The following is a 22,460-nucleotide window of genomic DNA, read 5'->3' as shown; positions in this document are numbered from 1 at the left end:
ACACTAAGCAGTGTTCATTTCATCTGGGCAAACCCATGTGGGGCCCACATGGAAACCGTGGACAAAACTGGCTGGGTCCCAGTTAGACAGCCCAGGTCAAACCCATTTGGGCCCCACATGGCTGTGTTGGCTGGGGTTAAGCAGGAAAATGTGACAACATTAAGTAACGGACATGATATAGCATATATATATATAGAGAGAGAGAGAAAGAGAGAGAGAGAGAGAGAGAGAGAGAGAGAGAGAGAGAGAGAGAGAGAGACGGTGGGGGAAGGTTGACCAACCCTAGGGTAAGGCAAGATGCGATTCCTCCTTAAAAACACCTACACATCCCAGCATAAACGCTTTAACATCACATCAAACCATTTGAACAGGCAATTTGAACAGGCAAGCATATGCATAGGCTACTTTAACATGGAAGCCAGTTCGAATAATAAATAACCTATTGCCTTACCCTTACCTAATGCATTTTAATTTTAATTTCTGGATGGATTATTTCAGAACAGCACTGGAGCAGGGGCTGATCTGAGTTTAAGAGTCAAGAGCACAATTATGATCAGCCTGGTTGAAACCTACCATCACAGATCACGAACCGCTCTCGCGCGTCTTGCGTCATTGAAGTCTCTGATCTAGAGAAGGTGCGATTCGGTTCCCATCCGTCTCACTCATTCAACAAGCTGTACATTTCTGAGAGGCTCGGACAGTTTAACAGCAAAAAAAAAAAAATCTACCCTATCACGGATCAGAAGAAATGGAGTTGCAGAAATTGAACCGAACAGCTGCGACCACACGGTAACGCGAGCGTCGATGAGGAGAGGACTGAAGAAGTAAGTTACATAAACACCGGAACACAGCCGGCGTTATACATCAGATGTGTTATTTATGCGTGTGTATGTGTGTATGAGAGAGAGGGGAAGAGAGAGGGTACGCTACTCGTGAGGTTTGGATTTGATTTAGCCTAGTCCTTTATTTCAACTGAAGATAATAAACGAAATGATTAATATTACCCTACAAGATGAACCAAATCAGTGAATAATTTCCTTGGATAAAAAAGCAAATCTGTACATGGGGAAAAAAACCTACTGGGCAGCCTTATGAAATGGTTCATAAATTATCAATGTATTGCGTATCACGAAGAGATGTGATGCATGCGTACACTCATATCATACCATATTTCAAATCATATCACCTGAATATTAGTTCGTGATAATTTGGAGAACTGTTTAACAGTAGGCTAGTATTGATATGAGTGGGACATATAAATGCGATGTTTTGAGTTGGGGGTGCTGTGATTTTCTGGGGTGGATTTCTACTCAATAACAATTGTGCAACCTAGGCAATACTGTCATTAACAAGACAACTTTTTTTTTTTTTTAAATGGTGCAGTTAATTTAAAATAATTTCCAAATTTATTCTTCAGAATGATAGACTGGATTGTTCAGGGTTTAATGCAATTTAACGTACAGTCGACAGCATTTGTGGCTCAATGCTGATTATTTACACAAAAAAAATATTTAGCTTTGTCCCTCATTAAAAAAAAAAAAAAAAAGATTATGGCGAGACACTTACAATAAAAATTAATTTACAAGCAGAAATGTAAAGCTTATGTTGGTAAAAGCATTTACATAAATTCTTGTTAAAACGTACAGTATTTGAGGTGTACAGTTGTTTTAATCATCATTTTACAGTCATAGGGTTTAAGGCATATCATTGTAATTTCAACACTAAGTCATGTTATTTGGATATTATTTAAGTCTTGTGGCTATGCTATTAAAACAGTGAACACTTTGAATGTTTACAAGTTGGCCCTATTCACTTGCATTGTGCCATAAATCTTTTAAAGGTTGTTTTAAGTAAAATGTTCATTTCAGTGCCTTTCTCAAAAGTTGAAAATGCAAACCTTTTTTTGCATGACATTTGGTGCAGACACCCTCAGCACGAATTGTAGTAATTTGTGCATCTGTTTTGTGCGTTTTAGCCCTGATTTACTGAATTTTCTGATTTTCCTTGATAGCAGCATGATTGCTTGATTATATTTTCTTCAGCGTTTCTGTTTAATTGGTTGTTCTTTGTAGTTCTCAGCCTTTGTTGTGTAATCTAACAAATGCTGTGTGATGGCCATAGCCATTCATCGGTGGTAAAGTGCAGTGAAGATACACTATTTGCAGTTTGAAATTAAGATTTCTGTTGGGTATAAACCTGTTCTGTGGTGACTTCAAAGTGTACCGCTTTTAGGTATTGAGTTTGCAGATGTATCTGCATCAAATGAAAGATTTTATTTTATTTTATTGTTTTTTTATCTACAACTTATCCCTACATGTGTAAATTAACACATTTAATATAACATGCGGTCGCACCAGCCTGATTAACTCGATTTTTTTCCATCAGTGCGAAAAAGACTCAAATAACTAATTTTTGTCATACAGGCAAGTGTTCTACATCATTCAAAACTGTTAAATGTCTACTTTTATTTGTGTACATTCATAATTGTTTAATAATTTTTATTTTTAAATTATGTAAATCACATCAAAAACAAATATTCTCTGTTTAAGTAATCTGTATGAAAGCAATGAGATGTACAGTTCCTCATTAGCTCTAATCTGACCACACCCACGCGCGCAAGAGCATTTCACATGCAAATCGTCCACGTGAAGGAATGCAGACCTGTAAACGCCCCCATCACCTCAAAACAAAGCAATAGACTTCATCAGTCCTCTGCTTTTCATCAAGTCTGGAAGACACGTTTTGATGTGCTGTTTACCTTGGATTTACCTCAGAAAAATTAGAAGAACGCCATTTGAAGATGAAAAATATTTTTAAGGTAAGCAATTCCCACTCATAGTAAGCATGTTATGGTTGCATAAACTTCACATTGTAGCAACTAGTTAAGCTGATGCCAGCCTAAAATGTATGAAATATACAGAAACATGTTGGAATATGAACTATAGACAGGTAGGCAACCTTTCAATGCTAAATTTATATACATGTACGACATGAGGATGTATTTATGTTCGATAATAAAACACAGCATGATATAAGTAGGCTAGTATGAGTGTTTACACTAATATGGTGAATATTATAATGTTTAGACCCGTGTTTACTGTTAAATACTGTATTTGTGGATATCTGCTCAAACTTAGATATAATGTGGTAACAGTAATGTTTCATAGTTTGGTCCGACTTGATCGCTTCAGTAAATGGTCTCTGCACACGCTGTGAGTTTGAGTCACTTGCGCTGTGTGTTTGAAAAGCAAAACGCTCCAAACATTAGGCTTCATATTTTTACTACAATCTCATATCATAACGTTATAACGAATGGAAACATTTGAAGTAACATATAATAATCCATATATTTTTCTCTAGTGTAGTGTACTGAAGTGTTCCTTTTTAACGATTTATCGTTATGGCCGCCTGCATTTTTGTAAAGTACAAATGATTATTAGGCTATTGTTATTATTATTTTATGCAACCATACAAATATATGCCTACAAGGCACAACAAACCGGCCGTTCATTATATATATATTTTTTTTTTTGTTGCAATTTTAACCAGAAAAATCTAAAATTTCTCCCCAAAATAGCACAGCCCTATAGTTTCTATTGATATCAGCATGTTCACAGTTGTTTCGTTTTTGTTTTTTTGTTTTTTACAGGGACCAGATACCACTGATGAGTCCTGCTGGCTTAAACATTCACATGAGTCTCTGTACATGAACATGATAAAATGAAAAGTCAAACACCTTGAAAATGACAGGTATGTACTATGTTTCAGGAATGGCACAAAGGTGTGTGACTGTTCAGGTCTCTGTCTTTGGATCAGTGTCACGTGTCATTGTTTGTTTGGACTTTCAGTTTGTGTTTTGATTGGTTCCTGTTCTCCTTTGTTCTTTTCCCACCACTCCTTTGTATCAAATCAAATCAAGTATATTTGTATAGCGCTTTTCACAATACAGATTGTATCAAAGCAGCTTCCCAGTATTAAATTAAAATAAAATAATACAACAAGGTTTGTTTCTAGTGGAATTTATTGATTGATAGAATAAAATTAAATATCCCCAAAATATCCCCAACTGAGCAAGCCAAAGGCAACAGTGGCAAGGAACCGAAAAAACTCCATCAAGTGACCTATGGTGTCCTAAAACTCCATCAGGTGACCTAATGGAGAAAAAAAAAACCTTGGGAGAACCCAGGCTCAGTCGGGGGCCAGTTCTCCTCTGGCATTTATGAACTAGAGGCCGGATTGTAGTTTGAACTGTAAGATTAACAATATTATATGAATGCCTGGCCGAAAAGATGCGTCTTTAATCTAGTTTTAAACTGGGAGAGCGAGTCCGAGCAACGAACAGTATCAGGAAGACTATTCCAGAGTTTCGGAGCCAAATGTGAAAATGCTCTCCCTCCTTTGGTGGATCTGGATATCCTAGGTATGACCAAAAGCCTCGAATTTATTGATCTTAAAGCGCGCAATGGATTATAGGGCGATAGAAGATCCGTTAAATAGACTGGAGCTAAGCCGTTTAGGGCTTTATAAGTCAGTAGCAATAACTTATAATTAATACGGAACTTTATAGGTAGCCAATGTAGTGATGATAAAATCGGTGTTATATGATCATATTTTCTTGATCTAGTAAGAACTCTAGCAGCTGCATTTTGAACTAACTGTAGCTTGTTTACTGAGGATGCAGGACAACCGGCTAATAAAGCATTACAGTAATCTAGTCTCGAGGTCATGAATGCATGAACTAACTTTTCTGCATCAGAAACTGATAGCATATTACGTAGCTTAGCAATGTTTCTAAGGTGGAAAAAGGCTGTTTTTGTAACATACGAAATATGATTTTCAAAAGACAGGTTGCAGTCTAGTATAACACCCAGGTCTTTTACTGTAGAGGATAAAGTAACAGGACATCCTACGATGTCAAAGTTGTATTGTGAGAGGTTCTGTGGGCGGTTTTTTGAACCGATAAGTATTACCTCTGTCTTGTCTGGATTTAATAAAAGAAAATTACGCGTCATCCAATCTTTTATATCTTTAACACACTCTGTCAATTTGGATAATTTAACGTTTTCATCCGGCCGTGATGAAATATATATTTGAGTGTCATCAGCATAACAATGGAAACTAATTCCATGTTTCCTTATAATATTTCCAAGTGGCATTTATATTATCCATGGTTACTGTCATTATCAGTTCAGTTTTGTCACCTGTTTAGTCATCATCATCTGTATCACCTGTGTTCTGTTAATCAGTGTAATCTATGTTTGTATTTAAGTTCTATCTGTTCAGTCAGTCTTGGTCTGATCTACATCGTATTAAGTGTGTATGAACCTTCTGCCTGTCTTCTATGTACCTGTATGATTTATATTGTGATTAAAAGTTTGCATTGGAACTTTTGACTCTTCTTCGTCTTCTTCTGCCTGCACCACACTGTGACTGTCAGTGTGTTCAGTGGTGTCCTTTTTTGTACTTTATGTATCTTTATTATTTATTGATTATGTTGTGTTGTAAATAAATCCAAACAATCAAAAAGCCATTCTTAAATTCTCCTAATTCTTTGTTCTGGGTACCTCACAGTCCCACCTGATAGGGCCATTATGGGAGGGTATTTGTCTTCCCAGGTGTGAAACACATCGATATCCATGATGATTCATGCCTCCTCGCATGTGTACAGTACAATATGTACAGACATTACTGTTGATTACCAACTGAATATAAATGGCCATAATTTATGGTTGGACTTCATTGGGACAGATGAAGTGATCATCTTTGTGTTTGTTGGCTCTAATTGAACCTTAATACACCCTAATTACCCTAATAAAACCTTAATTAGGGTAGACGCCATATTGAATCTTATTATGAAAATCTAAATGAAATTTTGTTTTGAGTAGGATGATCTAAAACTCTGACTTACCTGCTCAGGATGACCGACCAGTGAAATTTAACTCACAAACCTAGCCCTAACCCTTAGCCTTTTGAATGGCCATGGGTGTTAATCTTCAGTGGAACATAAAGTAAAATTTTAAAAGGTATATTCTATTTTAGACCATTTTTTTTTTTCAAGCTGCAGAGAAAATAATTAAAAGAGGCACTTTTTACATGGACAATGCAGCCATATATCTGTTCCCACAGATTCCATCAATCTGCTCAAGCACATCACTTTTTGAATCAAATCTTGAACTGCATAAAATTGCCACAAACACCATCACTGAAATGCAAGCTTTTTCACTCCAAGGACTTGGACTCTCAAAAGGTGAAAGTCTGCCCACACAAAGAAACCTTCAAACGTTTCTTTATGTGTCCATCGCATACATGAAATAACTTCTCCACTTACAGATCAGATCCCAGCTTATGATCTTGCCACCAGGTCTGTGACTATACTGAAAAAAATACCGGTATATATTATATTTAATTATAATTATACCGGTATATATTATCATAATTTTGTTCAATTTCTCAATTGTTGGAAAAGGTGAACCAACAAACCTTAATGCACCAATCTGCAAATGCTGCTATAAATCATGTGTTTTCACGGGAGGCAACACATCAAATCTTGCCAAAGCGTTTGTCGTTTGCTCCTCCTAAATTGTTCCAAGAGTTGAGAGATTGCCAGGTGAGTGCATCATTCAAGTGATTTAATTTAGACTTTAATTCACAACACTGATCAACACACAAATATAAGAGTGTATAAATTAAATATGACACAGTAAAAACGAAAGCTCAACTGTGCATGCATGACACGCTAGAACCAATGAAGTTTAGGTCTAATAATATTTACACTTTGTCAATATTTATTAGGTAACCTCACCTAACAGTATTATAGCATTTATTAATCTAGGTCAATGAAACAAGGTATGTGATTGAGTCACAACTGTCCAAATAGAGTTACTTTGCTTGTACAACAGACCTTTGGATGAGTCGAACAGTAGACAATTTAGTTAATAAGTGACTCTTGGAAAATGCAGTCCTGGTGTCTTGGATGTGCAGCAAGACATTCAGATCACACAGGAGAGAATATTAGGGAGGTTCTTGAAGAAACAGTAACTCAAACATGGAAACGATATGACACTCCTGAGTGGAATCACAACTGATAATGCATCCTCAAACATCAAGGCATTTAAGGGGAAGTCTTGCCACTTTGGCCACAACCTACAGTACATCTGGCAGTGAACAAGGCTACAAGCCTGGGTGGCGTCTAGACTTAGAAAGACTATATTTGCATTTTCTAGATCTAACAAAATGACAAGGCTTTTGAAGCCTTCACCTCACAGAGCACAAGCTGTTTCACAATGAACCTACTTTCTGGGGTTCTATATTTGAAATGGTGGACCGTTTCTGTGAACAGCAGCAAGCCATCTGTGAATAAGTGGTGCCTAATGCCTACTGGCACAGACATCACCACACTGGAGACAGTGTGAGAGGCCCTGGGCCCACTAATTACTTCCATGGATGCCTTGTGTGCAGAAAAAGTGGCAACACTTTCTTCTGTCATCCCTGTGATGTGGAAGATACTGTCACATGCAGTGGCGGTCTTAACATAGAGGCATAGGTAGGCGGCTGCTTGGGGCCCCCTACCAGCAGTCGTAGTAGGGGGGCCCCCAACCAACCTCAAAAAAAAAAAGCATCTTATCATCATGAACGCTTCAAAAGCATGGTAAATTGTATTAATATTCTTAAGAAATACGTTGAAACGTTGAAGTAGTAGTTAAAATGTCCAGTTCATGCCTTCATGGTTATCCGTCTCTACACATACACTCCCGACTTTCACAATGAAATGGACTAGTCCGTAACGGTGCGCGGCGCGAAAGATAAACACGCAGTGACAGGAGGACTGTCTGGGACGTACACAAACAGAGACGAAACAAGACGAGTCTAAACGCGAAAATGAAACGAAGTTACCCAAGCGGCTCAAATAAAAGAAAAAAGCGAAAAGACGCAGATAAGTATTTGGCAACGCTGCCAAAGATGACAATTTTTTTTACGGCTACTGTTGGGGATACAGACAGGAACAACAACGTCCAAAGCGTTGAACATGCCTCTACAGCAGCAGCATCTAACTTAACGTTAGCTGTGAAGTGGCGCTAGGTGAGAATAATGTTAACGAGTCACATGGATATACGTGGATTTGCTTGGAGCAAAATGCAACATCACCTCTCCCAAGTTCGCCCCTCTTACGTTAACTTACCCCCTTACTATAAATACCGTTTTGGCACTTGTAAATGTGACGTGACAGATCACTAGCAGCAGGTGAACCGAATCGATCCTCTCTACTAGCTAATAGTGAATAAACACGAATGAACAATGTTGAAAGATATAGTACAACTTACCGAAATGTATATTCCTTATATATCGATCAATCAGTGTTTTTCAACCTTGGAAAGACGTCAATAAAACAGCTGGAGAACAATTATGTCACTTAACGTTACGTTACCTCAGGAAAGCCGTAATATATGTTATAGCATGTTAGTTGGCTAGAAAAAAGAGATTATTTTGCTAAATATGTGTAATATATTACATATTTAGTATATTTTTTTACTTATATTATTAAAATTGTTATTATAATAAAAACACATTATGTTTAATTTGAGTTTAATATATGTTTACAGCATTATGTGAGTTTTTTTTTCTTTGGAAAAATTAACGCCTATCTTGCGTACCTAATATTTATCCAAATGAGTCAATATTGGATCAAATCACAAGAATTGAATTGAAATCGTGAAATTTGTGTCAAGCAATAAAAAAAACCCGTAGCTTACCAGAAATTGTACCATGTAAACATTGTAACATGTTTCTGTTTAGTTACTAAAATGTTTTGACATCACAATACACTTATTGTGATGCTAGATTGTTCTGGTGTTATCTGAAACCGTATTCTCTGTTGGGTGCCATTGTGACTATTAGTTTGTGTAGTGCTACACTTTGTGTGTTCTCTGCTTTTTGGATTAAAGAAAATGTATGCAGGATTTAAAGGGAAAGTTTTTTTTTTTTCCTCTCCAACCTTTACTTCCCTGTAGATTAGCTTTACCTGCCTATCCACCATTCAGTCTGTAAAAAATTTTTTCGTTCTCTTTTAAAGATCGAATGGGGGGGCCCCGTACATACTTTCGCCTTGGGCCCCCAATTTGCTAAATCCGCCACTGGTCACATGTATAGGACAGTGATACAGACTCTGTGCTAACCTGCAATATGAAAACTGAGATCAGGAAATATCTGGAGATGAGATACAGCACTGAAGAGTTACAAATCCTTCTTAATTCAGCAACCTTCTTTGAATCTTGATTTAAGAACACATTTGTAACTAAGGAGAAGGAAGTGACGGAAGTACATATGCAAAAAGCTGAAACAGCTGATCTCCCGAATCAACACTCATTGATGGAGAACAAACAGAGCAGGAAGAACAAACAGCTGCGAAAAACAAACAAACAACAAGACTTGGGTAGCCTCCTGTCAACTATTGTATAAGAGAAAAACAAGAAAAGAGAGGGGAAATGGATATGAATGTCAAGCAGAGAGAGAATATCTAAAGATGCCAGCTGACAGACTAAACAAAGAACTCCAAACATACAATTTCATGAAAGAGACCAATGCCACAGATTCCACTTTCTTGGTGGAAAAGGCATGAATCAAACCTCCCTATTCTTTCAATGTTTGCCAAATATTACCTTTGCATTCCAGCATCAAGCTCAGCTTCTGAGAGAGTTTTCACAGCCCACTAAGATCCTGACTGTCAAGTGACAATATTGGCACATTAGTTTTGTCCAAAAATCTACAGATAGCAAAGGAGCTGTCAAAAAATAAAGACTGAAAAGATATGAAGATATGAACCTATTTTAATTGTATTACAATTTAAATTGTTTCCTAAATCCAATTTTAATGTTCCCTGTAGTTTTTTTTTTTTTGGTAAAATTTTGATACATTTTGTTTGCACCATGTTATAAAGACTGAAAAGATATGGAGAGTCACGTGATGGCAAGCTGGGAAATGGCAGCACGCTAGAGCAGCGCTCTGGATACCCACCATTATTTAGATTATTTAGTATATATTTGCTTTGCAAATTTAATCAAACTTCGAAAGATAACTTATTTTTAGTTGAAGCATCTGACAAACGACAAAATGACATCTTCCATGCAACCAATTCGAGTAGTGCAAACACGTCGGAAAACAACGAGCCCTGGAGCTTACGATTATCCGTCAACTTAAAATATATTTTTGCTGAAATTAGTCAAACGAACGCTAATTTGCAGGGGCAGCAAGTGATTTGATAACTATTAATGCGACTACTATAGAACTTAAAGATGCGATTAGCTCCATACAGGCCTGACTCGACAAAGCCGAGTATCGCATCTCGCACATGGAAGATTCAACGAATCACCTGACTGGTGACACTGAGAGGATGGCGAAACTTGTGGACGGACTCTGGAATAAAGCTGAGAATTTAGAAAATCGCAGCAGGCGGAATAAGATCAAAATAATCTTAAAGAGGGGAAAGAAGCAGGCTGCAAAATGAGTCTGTCCAAAAGATGGGGGTCAGAGGGGCTCAGGTTGATGGGATCACAGTTCGAGATTGAGCAGAGTCATCGGAGCCTCTGTGATCCCCTAAGCCAGTGTTCTTCAACCCTGCTCCTGAAGGACCCCCAACACTGCACGTTTTCTTTGTCTCCCTAATCAAACACACCTGATTCAACTCATCAGCTCATTAACCCATGTGATAATGAGCTGATGAATTGAATCAGGTGTGTTTGATTAGGGCAGGGTTTCTCAAACTCGGTCCTGGAGGGCCACTGTCCTGCACAGTTTAGCTCCAACCCTGATCAAACACACCTAGCTGTGAGTTTCTAGTGATCCTGAAGACATTGATTAGCTTCCTCAGGTGTGTTTGATCAGGGTTGGAGCTAAACTGTGCAGGACAGTGGCCCTCCAGGACCGAGTTTGAGAAACCCTGGATTAGGGAGACAAAGAAAACGTGCAGTGTTGGGGGTCCTTCAGGAGCAGGGTTGAAGAACACTGCCCTAAGCCTAATGATGATCAACGTCCCTGGGCCATGTTGGTGAAATTTCTACATTATACCACGAGGGAGAAAGTCCTGGCAACAGTGAAAAAGAGCAGGGGATTTGAATGGGAGGAATGCAAGCTTTCCATCTTTGAGGATATGTCAAGGGAGAGAGCAATGATGAAAAAATTCTTCACAGCGAAGAAGTTACTCTGGGACCGTGAGGTTCTGCATACCCTGGTTCATCCAGTGACACTGAAGTTTACTTGGAAGGGAAAAAAAGCAGAGTTTTACTGACCACAGTTATGGAATCAAGACCATCAACACCTGACCTTTCAGCTCTACCCATTCGATCAGCCTTACCCGAATTCCAATTCATCACACCTGTCGCCATCACGGTATTTAAGCAGCCACTCTCCACACCATCACTGTCTGGTTTCATTGTTCACTTCTGCTCAACTTACCTGACCACCTACCTGTTCTGCTCATCCCAGATCCCTGTTTGTCAGCCTTCGCCATCTTCCGTCTTCTTCAGCTCAGCTTCACCGTCTTCAGTCACTCTTGCCTGCCACGCACCTGCAAAGGACAAAGAGAGTTAACCAAGAGCTAAGTCATTCAACCAAACCTCCCTGTAAACCTGCCTGTTTATCCTGCTTGTTCTTTGCTTCCTGTAAATAAACCATCAGTGTGATTGCATAGCTGTCACTGGCAACTGTCCGCTGGCAACCACATGAAAGCGGAAAGATATATAAAGGAGCACATCCAGGAGGTGACAAGTAAATTGCTATGACTGAACATATGCAAGTTGAAGTATTATGATACGTGGTTGAAATGGTGGGTCGGGCAAAGCTTTGGGGTCTGTCTTCCTGAGTCAGTGAGTGCACGCTGACCGTGAGCATCAGGGACCAGATTTGTGACCCAGAAATGGGCTAACTGCCTCTTAAAGGTGCTCTAAGTGATGTTGGGTCGAAGTATTGTCCCCCTCCCTTCCGTGCTTCCTGAAACAGCCATGAACCATTTAGAAAAAACAAACTGGATTTACCCATCTGTCCAGCAAAAACAGAGCCACCTGAATGTCGTATTGGAAGCCCTTCTGCCGGCGGAGTTCTCGCCACCTTTTGAACGGTTTTCCGATGTCAATTCAGGGACTTCACGTTCCTTCTCCTTTTCCCTATTCTTTGTTATTTGTTCATCGGAACGTCGTCTCTTTGGCCGTGTGTCGGCCATATCAACATTCTCAAGAATATAAAATTTTAACGTTAGTCGTTGTTAGGACATCTCTCCTCTAGCTAACTTCCCTCTTTATGCTTCTCTCTCCTCCACTCCCCACACCCCCCTTCATGTGCATGCGCACTAACCCCCCGACCCCCACCCTCAAATCATTCTGGGTATAATACCAGTTTATATGTTAAAGGTAAATTTTTTTCTTTCCTTTTGGAACTTAACAAGGAAGTTGAATCGGAGCACAACAGGTTCAAAGTGTTACATTTTATTAGTTTGTGATTGATATACAATGTATAAATAGCATATCTTGGAATATAAATGGCTGTGGGTCACCTGTTAAAAGGAAAAAAATACTTGCGTACCTTAAGGTCAGAAAAGCTGATATTGCCCTTTTACAAGAGACACATTGTAAAGATTAAAACGAAGCTTTGAAACTTAGACGTGGCTGGGTCCGACGTAGTAGTAGCCATACTAGTGAGGAAGAACATACATTTTGTATTGATGAATCAACATAAAGACAAGGAAGGTTGTTTACTCTGCATATAAGCAAAGCTCAACTATGTTAAAGTAGTTCATAAAAAAAAAAAAATGAAAAAAATCCAGGTCCAGGCACTCAGTAGGAAGCTCAGTAGGTTGTTGTCACCAACACCCTGATGAAGGCCGATACGCGTTGGTGTTTTAATGCTTTAGCCCTTTAAAATAATAAAGGCTTTTTTACTTTTGCATCCTACTGAGTGCCTGGACCTGGATTTTTTTCCAATTCTTTTTTATGAACATTTAACCCTTCCACGAGCACCAGAGGATACAAGGGATACCAGCAGCGCTCCAGTTCCCCTTTGTCTATGTTAAAGTAGTGTTGTGTAATGTATATGCACCAAATAAGGAGGAGCCTAAATTCTTACATGAGGTAAACTAAATATTAGCCAACTTCGAGGGACATGTTATACTTGGAGGTGACTTTAATCAGACTATCCTGGACAGAAGTCAAAACAACATCAAATCAATCCCTAGAGATAGAGCTGCCATTCACACTCTCAAAGATGACAATGGATTAACAGATATTTGGAGATTGGTTAATCCATGAGAACGGAAATAGTCATTCTTCTCAAATTGTCACAAGACCTTTTCAAGAGTTGATTATTTTCTGATATCCAACTTTTTAATTCTCTGTTGCTGACTGCATAATTGGAGTAATATGATTGACAGATCATGCACATGTGGAGTTAAAATTAGAAGTCAAAGTAGATTTTAAGAAAAGGTGGAGGTGGAGACTAAATACCTTTATGCTGGAGGATAAGGTCTTTGTAGATTCATTGCAGGATGACAAAGTTGTTTTCTGAACTTAATATTGGGTCAACTCAGAGATTAGCAACAGTATGGGATGCCTCTAAAGCATTTATTAGGGGAAAATGTATTGCTTATACCAGTAGGAAGAAAAAAGAAAGTGTTGAAAAAGTGAAACTTTTAGAAAAACAAATAATTGATTTAGTAAAAGAATTTGTGCAAGGTTTTATAGATTTGAAATTTAAATAGCTTTGTCAATTAAAATTCATGAATCCTGAATGAATTCTTTAATAAGAAAGCAGAATATGCATTATTTAGATTGAAGACCGAGTATTATGAGAGTGGGGAGAAAGCTGGGAAACTCTTTGCTAGGCAGATAAAGCAACATGATGCATCTCACCGTCATACCTGCAATTAAGGAAGGAAATAAGGTGCTCACCTCCATCAAAGAAATTAATAGGTTTATTAACCAGTTCTATTCAAAACTGTACACACCAGAATCCATTTACAGTCAGGAGTTAAAAGACTTTTTATCCAATGTTACATTGTCCTTGATTTGTTTTATTCATAAACCACTAACGGTTAGATAACACTAGTAAAGGGGATCAGTGCAAGTGCTTACACCAGTGCCAGTGCTTTACAACTTTACCCTTCAGACACCACGTTGCGGTTTATGGGAAAGGAGAGATAGACTCTCTGTTTACAGCAATGAATGTGCCAGTTATGGTGAGGGGTGTTATAATTCTGTCACGTTCTAAGAGGTAAACTAATCACCACAGACTTAGCCAGCTGACCAATCAAAGCAGACTGGGCTTAACTAAATCATGTTCAGACAGAGGGTAAAAACGTGCTTCAACTGTGTAATTATAAGAAATACTGAACATTATTTGAACCTTAAATCATAGACATATTCAAGTAGACCAAAACCTATTCCAGTGAACAAAAAAAAAAAAAAAAAAAAAACAATAAACCATGTACATGAGCATAATAGGGGTCCTTTAACACTTTCCCTGCCAGCGTTTATTAAAACATTTGCCAGCAAAAATGTGTCGCCAGCATTTTTTTAAAATCATTTTCAGTTTAATTTAAAAAAAAGGATCATATTGAACAAAAAGCTGAGAAAATCATGTTTTTGCTAATGACTACATCATAGAAAAACATAGTTTGAGTCCATCAACACCGATAAAGCTTGTCTTATACCTCCTTGGTTTACCTTTTTATTTCGTAAAGTTAGCATAAAGTTTAGATTTATATACTGTTGAATGTTGGATGATCATGTTAGCTTACATGTGCGTAAGCAATATTCTATTGCTTGTTTTTGCGGCTTCTTCTTAGCTTGTTTTTGGATGTCCTATTTTAGAAAATGCATAACAGCACCCACTACTGTATAACAGTGAAAACATGGATTGCAGGAAAAACTCATCAATGGCTGGGAAGAGTTGTGTCATAAATTATGGAAAATCTTGTCAATGGCGGGGTAAGATTTAAGTGTTCAGATATGGCTGTCTGATTCTGTCCAGGAAACTCACAGAACAAATCATGAAAGTATAGAAAGAAAATAACTACATCAATTCAATAAAATCAGTCATTAAGGTTTAATCTGTACTTATCTGTACCTAGTTGGTAAAGTCTGCAAGGTTCAATATGTAAATATATTAGTTTAAGCCCCATTCTGCAGTCCCAGACTGATCAATCTTAAATTGGTATGGAAAGCTGTTAAAGTGTCTTGTTTAATATGGTCCTCAATATGCATATAAAATAATTCCTTTCACCAGATTATTATGCAATATATTATGTAAATTATAATATATTATGTAAATTCTAAAAGTAGCATAACATTTTGGGTAGTAGTATAGTATGTTGCATTGTTCCATAATTATGTTGCTTTAGGTAATGCTAAAAGGATAAAAGTAAAGTTTGAGATTATTTAAACATGTTCAACACAGTAAATTATGTAATTTAGTAAACACATTCATTCAATTTGACATTGCATCTTTATTCTGTTCTGTGCAAATTTGAAAGACTGAAACAAGAGCACTTGAACGGACTCACAAATCCTGCTAATCAGAAAACCACTGAGCTACTGGTGTGATTGTGTGTATAATCTGGTGAGCAAAACAATCTTCAGAATGTGTTCTTCAATTCACAGTCATTAGCTTATCTCATGCTCTTTCTTTCTTTCTTTCTTTCTTTCTTTTAGTGGCTGCTCCTGACCTCCTTGATCCTAAAACAGCCGCTCATAACTCCAGACCTCGTCTCTCATTCTCGGCTCAGCCAGTGCTGCTGAAGTCTTCTGAAAACTTTGAGACTCGTGTAACCGTCATGCGCTGGAAAACAGTGCTGACCGTCTTCCTGTTGGTGGTGCTGTACTTGATTATTGGAGCAACTGTGTTTAAAGAGTTGGAACAGCCTCATGAGATGTCAAAGAAACTGGCCATCCTAGTGGAAAAACTGGAATTCCTCGAGCAGCATCCATGTGTGAACTCCTCAGATCTGGAATATTTAGTGAAGGTAAAACAGCAGACGTGCACACAAACCAAATATTGGACTGAACACATGTTGGGCTACTTGGGTTACACATTTGAGGTTGATTATCTGTCCATAATGTCATCTTATGCTGGGCTCGTTTTACTTGTTTTTATTTTTTAAATAAGAACATTTTGTTTATTTTTTTCTTGATCATCACATTTATTTTGATCATCACAAATTTTAATTTTCATTCATTAATATCCATAAAATAATAATTAAATACCAATGAAAAAAAACGTTAAAAAAAACTTCAGAGCACTGGTGTATGTGCGATGGCAAGTATATGGTATGGTAACAAAGTTCGGGAGGAGCACACTTGGACAATCTACCCAATCAGCACGAGAAGAGGCATTTATATATATATATATATATATATATATATATATACAGTGAGGAAAATAAGTATTTGAACACCCTGCTATTTTGCAAGTTCTCCCACTTGGAAATCATGGAGGGGTCTGAAATTGTCATCGTAGGTGCATGTCCACTGTGAGAGACATAATCTAAAAAAAAAAAATCCAGAAATCACAATATATGATTTTTTAACTATTTATTTGTATGATACAGCTGCAAATAAGTATTTGAACACCTGTCTATCAGCTAGAATTCTGACCCTCAAAGACCTGTTAGTCTGCCTTTAAAATGTCCACCTCCACTCCATTTATTATCCTAAATTAGATGCACCTGTTTGAGGTCATTAGCTGCATAAAGACACCTGTCCACCCCATACAATCAGTAAGAATCCAACTACTAACATGGCCAAGACCAAAGAGCTGTCCAAAGACACTAGAGACAAAATTGTACACCTCCACAAGGCTGGAAAGGGCTACGGGGAAATTGCCAAGCAGCTTGGTGAAAAAAGGTCCACTGTTGGAGCAATCATTAGAAAATGGAAGAAGCTAAACATGACTGTCAATCTCCCTCGGACTGGGGATCCATGCAAGATCTCACCTCGTGGGGTCTCAATGATCCTAAGAAAGGTGAGAAATCAGCCCAGAACTACACGGGAGGAGCTGGTCAATGACCTGAAAAGAGCTGGGACCACCGTTTCCAAGGTTACTGTTGGTAATACACTAAGTCAAGATGTCATGGTTTGAAATCATTTATGGCACGGAAGGTTCCCCTGCTTAAACCAGCACATGTCAAGGCCCGTCTTAAGTTTGCCAATGACCATTTGGATGATCCAGAGGAGTCATGGGAGAAAGTCATGTGGTCAGATGAGACCAAAATAGAACTTTTTGGGCATAATTCCACTAAACGTGTTTGGAGGAAGAAGAATGATGAGTATCATCCCAAGAACACCATCCCTACTGTGAAGCATGGGGGTGGTAGCATCATGCTTTGGGGGTGTTTTTCTGCACATGGGACAGGGCGACTGCACTGTATTAAGGAGAGGATGACCGGGGCCATGTATTGCGAGATTTTGGGGAACAACCTCCTTCCCTCAGTTAAAGCATTGAAGATGGGTCTTCCAACATGACAATGACCCGAAGCACACAGCCAGGATAACCAAGGAGTGGCTCTGTAAGAAGCATATCAAGGTTCTGGCGTGGCCTAGCCAGTCTCCAGACCTAAACCCAATAGAGAATCTTTGGAGGGAGCTCAAACTCCGTGTTTCTCAGCGACAGCCCAGAAACCTGACTGATCTAGAGAAGATCTGTGTGGAGGAGTGGGCCAAAATCCCTCCTGCAGTGTGTGCAAACCTGGTGAAAAACTACAGGAAACGTTTGACCTCTGTAATTGCAACATTGATTTTCTCAGGTGTTCAAATACTTATTTGCAGCTGTATTATACAAATAAATAGTTAAAAAATCATACATTGTGATTTCTGGATTTTTTTTATTTATTATTATGTCTCTCACAGTGGACATGCACCTACGATGACAATTTCAGACCCCTCCATGATTTCTAAGTGGGAGAACTTGCAAAATAGCAGGGTGTTCAGGCCAAATTCTGAGCTCGGATCCCTCCCCTCGGCAGCACGCCAAATATGCATATTTTATTATATATCTGATGATTATATGTAAGTGCGAACTTGTGAAAAAATGGTTATGTAGTTAGTTTGTTTGTGACAGTACTCCTGAATCTACTGCTAGTACTTCTGAAAAAAAAAAAAAACACTTTCAGGGACATACAGTAACAACAAAAACTAGCAGTGTAAACTTTGGTTGCTTCCACAGTTGCTCTCTTCCTTTCCTCACATTATCTTCACCAAAGTAATACTTTAATACTACAGTGAGGCAGTTTACTAGATTCACTTAAGGAATTGTCCAGATCAGGCAATGGCATAAACATGTCCACAAAGTCTGTGCTGAATGCAATTTGCACAGTGCAGTTCTTCTGGGCCATATTTAGAGTGCCATATTTTGGATGATGACCTAAAGCAGGTCATCTGGTTAAACAGATGCAATCACCACTTAAATAGCACTGCACAATAACAGCTTTTGTGCAGTGCCATTTCAGTGGTGATTGCACCTATTTAAACCAGTTTGTTAATGTATAAGATGCAGCTTTTTTTGTGGATAAATAAAAAGTGTTAATTAAATAAATTTTGGACAGGTGCTCTGTTCTTTGTAATGTTATTGTGGTGCCCCATTGTCTTCACTTGTCTTGTTGATTATGGCCTTCATGGTTTTCCATGGCACATCTGATGTTTTGAAAATGCTTTCGTACCCTTCTCGTACCCAAGTTTTAATTGTGGTACCAAATCTTACCCTTCAATAAACCATATCAACACATCAGTCTTTAACCAGAAACCCCAAAACTAAGCCACAAAAATGGCATCAAAATACTCAGCCAACGGATTCATCCATAGGCAGTAAAACACACATTCACACCAATAGACAATTTAGTGTCTATAATTCCATCTTTGGATTGTTAGGGAATCCAGATCTGAGGGAAAGACCTTCTGGCTCAGCTGGGAGTCATCACTGAGCCACTGTGATGCCCTTAATCACAACCATAAGACACAGATACTGTGTATAAGAATTTTTTTTATGTTTTTAGGTCAAACAAACAAAAAACAACAAAAATTCGACTTCATGCAGTGCTGCGCAGACCGATCTGACTTGAAGTCTTCAGTTTCGGTTAGAAATTTTGTGCGACTTGAGACAGCGCCAACCTCACATTACTGTAACGTATGGCATCAAAGTACCGTGAGAGCGATCTGAGAGCAGCCAGACGATTCAGCCAGCGCAGCTTCTCCAGAGCGGCTGCACGAGCTCTGATGACGACACAGCTGATCCACGCATGACAACAATCATGTGTGTTTCTTGTTTATTCGAACACCTTCAGTTCCGCTAATGCTCACAAATCCTTGTTTTTATTACTCTTTTCTTTTCAAATTTTATATTGTGTCATGATTATCAAAATAAAACTGATAAAAATATATAGACCCACTTTATTGGTATTTAAATAGTATAGGCTTATGTTGACGCTCGGTATACATGTTCTCTGTCAACGCAGGTTTGATCCAGAGTTTGTGATTAACTCTGAAGAGTGTGCACCTGAAAGTGTGACACGTGCAGCGAACAACCAATCACATGGAACATGGAGAGCGTCAGTTTGATTCACTTCTCGCTAGAGAAAACCTCACTTTACTCACAGCTGATTGGTCCAGTTTGGGTTTGCGATCTCTAACCCAGAAAAAAACCTGCTCCGAAGCAGGTTAGCCATGTAGCGTAAGTTACCATGGCAATGAAACACGCTCAAAACCAATCCACCTTCTTGAGCCCGAAAAAACAGAAAATTATGTCAACTTACCTGGGTAGCAACTGAATCTGGCTTCATGCAACAGGCCACAGGAGTTGTCAACTCCTTGTTGATAATAACAAAAACAGCTTTTACTGATCTCAAATCTCCTCATTAGTTATAATAGTGATATGTTTATAACTTTATGTTTATAATTTGTGCCACCAACCCCTGTGAAACTGCCGAATGACATCCAATAGCATTAAACAATCAGATAAAGTCTAAAAGTGTGCACAAATCATTTTGAGCTACTGGATTTTTTTTTTAGACACATAAACATCAAGATTATTCATCTGAATCTCAACAATGGTGACAGTAAAAAAAAAAAAAAAAGCTTCATGCTGCAATGCATGATGGGTACCAGCATAGTACAAAACTCATCCATGACTCCCAGCATGCATAAATTATGCAGATGAATTGTCTTACTGTTTTCTGCTTTTATTTTTGCAGATTTTTAGTAGCTTGTTTAGCAATATTCAGAGATGATATTTTTATCTGAAATTGTTATACATATGTTGAATACTGTTTATTGTCACCATTGTTGAGGTTTGTATGATGAGTGTTAATGTCCATACATCTCAATAACCATTGAAAGTCTCTCGAAAAAAAAAGATATCATCATTTTGAAGTGATCTCTTTTCACGTTGTTGCTTCACAGAAATATTTCTATTATAAATGCTACATATGTTTAATAGGTTGGTATATTTAATATAGATTATATTAATCTTTAATTTAGTGTTGAAGACTGCAGCTCAATATATGAACTTCCTGCTCAGCCAATGGTGTGACTTAGTATGTGACAAGTGTTTGCCCAAACAATTACAGATGAAGGAATGTTTAAGAAATCTGCTTGGATCAATATTTTTGTCATTGATTTGGTGGATCAAATATATACGCAGAGGCAGAAACAGTATTAACTTAAAATGTGCATGCAATTATAAATATTTGTAAATATGTGTAATATGTGTAATTATTACAAACCTTTTTTTCTCTTATAACAGCAAGTGGTGTCAGCATTACGAGTAGGAGTGAACCCTTCAGGAAACTCCAATCAGAGCAGTTTATGGGACCTCAGCAACTCCTTCTTCGCTGGAACAGTTATTACAACTATAGGTACTAAAGTACACAAACACACATGCAAGCACATTAGCAAACACTATATTACTGTTCTAAAACCTAGTTCTCCTCCATTGGGAGGAGCAAGCCGGCACTAGAGCGGGTTCTTCGGTGTTACTGGCTTGAGGCGAGCACACGGGAAGAAACCGGCTCTACACCTAGACTATAGAATCTAGCGAACGTGTTTGTGTCGTCCAGCTCGCAGCTCTACAGATATCTGTCAGCGAGGTGCCGTGCTCTAGCTCCCAGGAAGAGGCAACACTCCGAGTGGAGTGGGCTCTCAACCCGAGTGGGCAAGGCACGCCTTGGGACTGGTCCGCCAAGGCGATGACATCCACTATCCATTGGGCCATCCTCCGTTTGGAGACAACCTTTCCCTTGTGCTGGTCTCCGTAACAGGCGAAGAGCTGGTCTGAGGTCCTCAGGCTTTGCGTTCTGTCCACGTATAGGCGCATTGCGTCTTGGACACGTATCCGGGCCGGGGTCTCAGAATAACCTGATAGTTGGCCGGGCCAAATTCTAGGCACGATTCGTCGACCGAAAATGCATGCAGGTCCCCTGCCCTCTTTATGGAGGCCAATGCAACCAGGAGTACTGTCTTCCAGGACAGAATGTTTAACTCTGCTAAATGCAAAGGCTCAAAGGGTGGTCTGTGAAGTGCCGAAAGACCAGAGACAAGCCCAAAGAGGGCATCGAGAGCGGGCGAGGCAGATTTTGTCTCCTCGCCCCCCTCAGGAACCTGACGATCAGGTCGTGCTTTCCCAGTGACTTACGTCAACTGCATCGTGATGTGCGTGAGGTGTGATAGGAGCCCGGCACGAGCACGAGCTGCTCTGCCACAACAATCTCAGGACTCGATCGTGGAGCCAGTGTTGAAGCGGCCTCATATGAAGCAATCCGAGCGATGTCACAATGGCTGCGGGTGCCATATGCCCCATTTGCTCTTTTCCCAGTTGACCCGAAGCTCTAAGCGGCTGGATCCGCTCTCCTATACCAATGAATGAATGTAATGTTTCCCCAGGGACACTACAATGCACTGTCTGATGCGATATATATATATATATAATTACTCATAACGCGTTATGATCAAATATTGCCTAAATATTTAAATCACCAAAGAAAGGGAATACATAGCCCATGTATTTGTACATAAATATATGGATAATTAATTACAAAGGATATAATTAATTATGAATATATACAGTACATCTTTGGTGCTGAGCATGCGTGTGTAGATTCTCGGTGCGTGGTTCGTGAGCATGAAACGTTCTTTGGGTTCTTCTGGAGGGCGCGTCTTTAACGGGAATATTTGAACGAGATAAACTCGAGAGTCAGTTCACCAGGAAGATGTTGTCTTATCCAAAGGAAAGGAAAAATGAGCAGACAGGGAAAAATAAGCAGGGAAGAAAGATTGAGCTATTATCATCGTCCTCTAAGGATAAATCAGTCCACACCTATTTTGGGTGAAATTACTAATAGTAGTTAGGAACTTTTAGCGGGAGAGAGTTTTCTTTGTCTCTTTCTGAAAGGCTAATATAAGGTGGGGGACATACATAATGTATCATATACATTC

General features: G+C 38.8%; 1 protein-coding gene across 5 annotated transcripts in view; it reads left to right on the top strand.

Moving 5' to 3' along the window:
* The first annotated feature begins 270 nt into the window (after positions 1-270).
* The window catches only part of kcnk2b (potassium channel, subfamily K, member 2b), a 58,960-nt gene continuing 36,770 nt past the window's right edge, over positions 271-22,460 (top strand). For 4 of the 5 annotated variants that reach the window (XM_084090351.1, XM_084090353.1, XM_084090349.1 and 1 more), the window contains exons 1-3: positions 3,699-3,750; positions 15,693-16,003; positions 20,773-20,884. In XM_084090351.1, coding sequence (XP_083946477.1) covers positions 3,744-3,750; positions 15,693-16,003; positions 20,773-20,884 — 430 coding nt within the window. In that variant the 5' untranslated portion in view covers positions 3,699-3,743. Of the gene's footprint in view, positions 825-3,698; positions 3,751-15,692; positions 16,004-20,772; positions 20,885-22,460 lie in introns of those variants that run through there. The other variant, XM_084090352.1, reaches the window with a different exon arrangement.

Source organism: Abramis brama (assembly GCF_963993115.1).
Source record: "Abramis brama genome assembly, chromosome: 18".
NCBI classification, from domain to species: Eukaryota; Metazoa; Chordata; class Actinopteri; order Cypriniformes; family Leuciscidae; genus Abramis; species Abramis brama.
The sequence above is the reverse complement of the archived record's forward strand: the minus strand, read 5'-3'. Positions and strand labels throughout refer to the sequence as shown.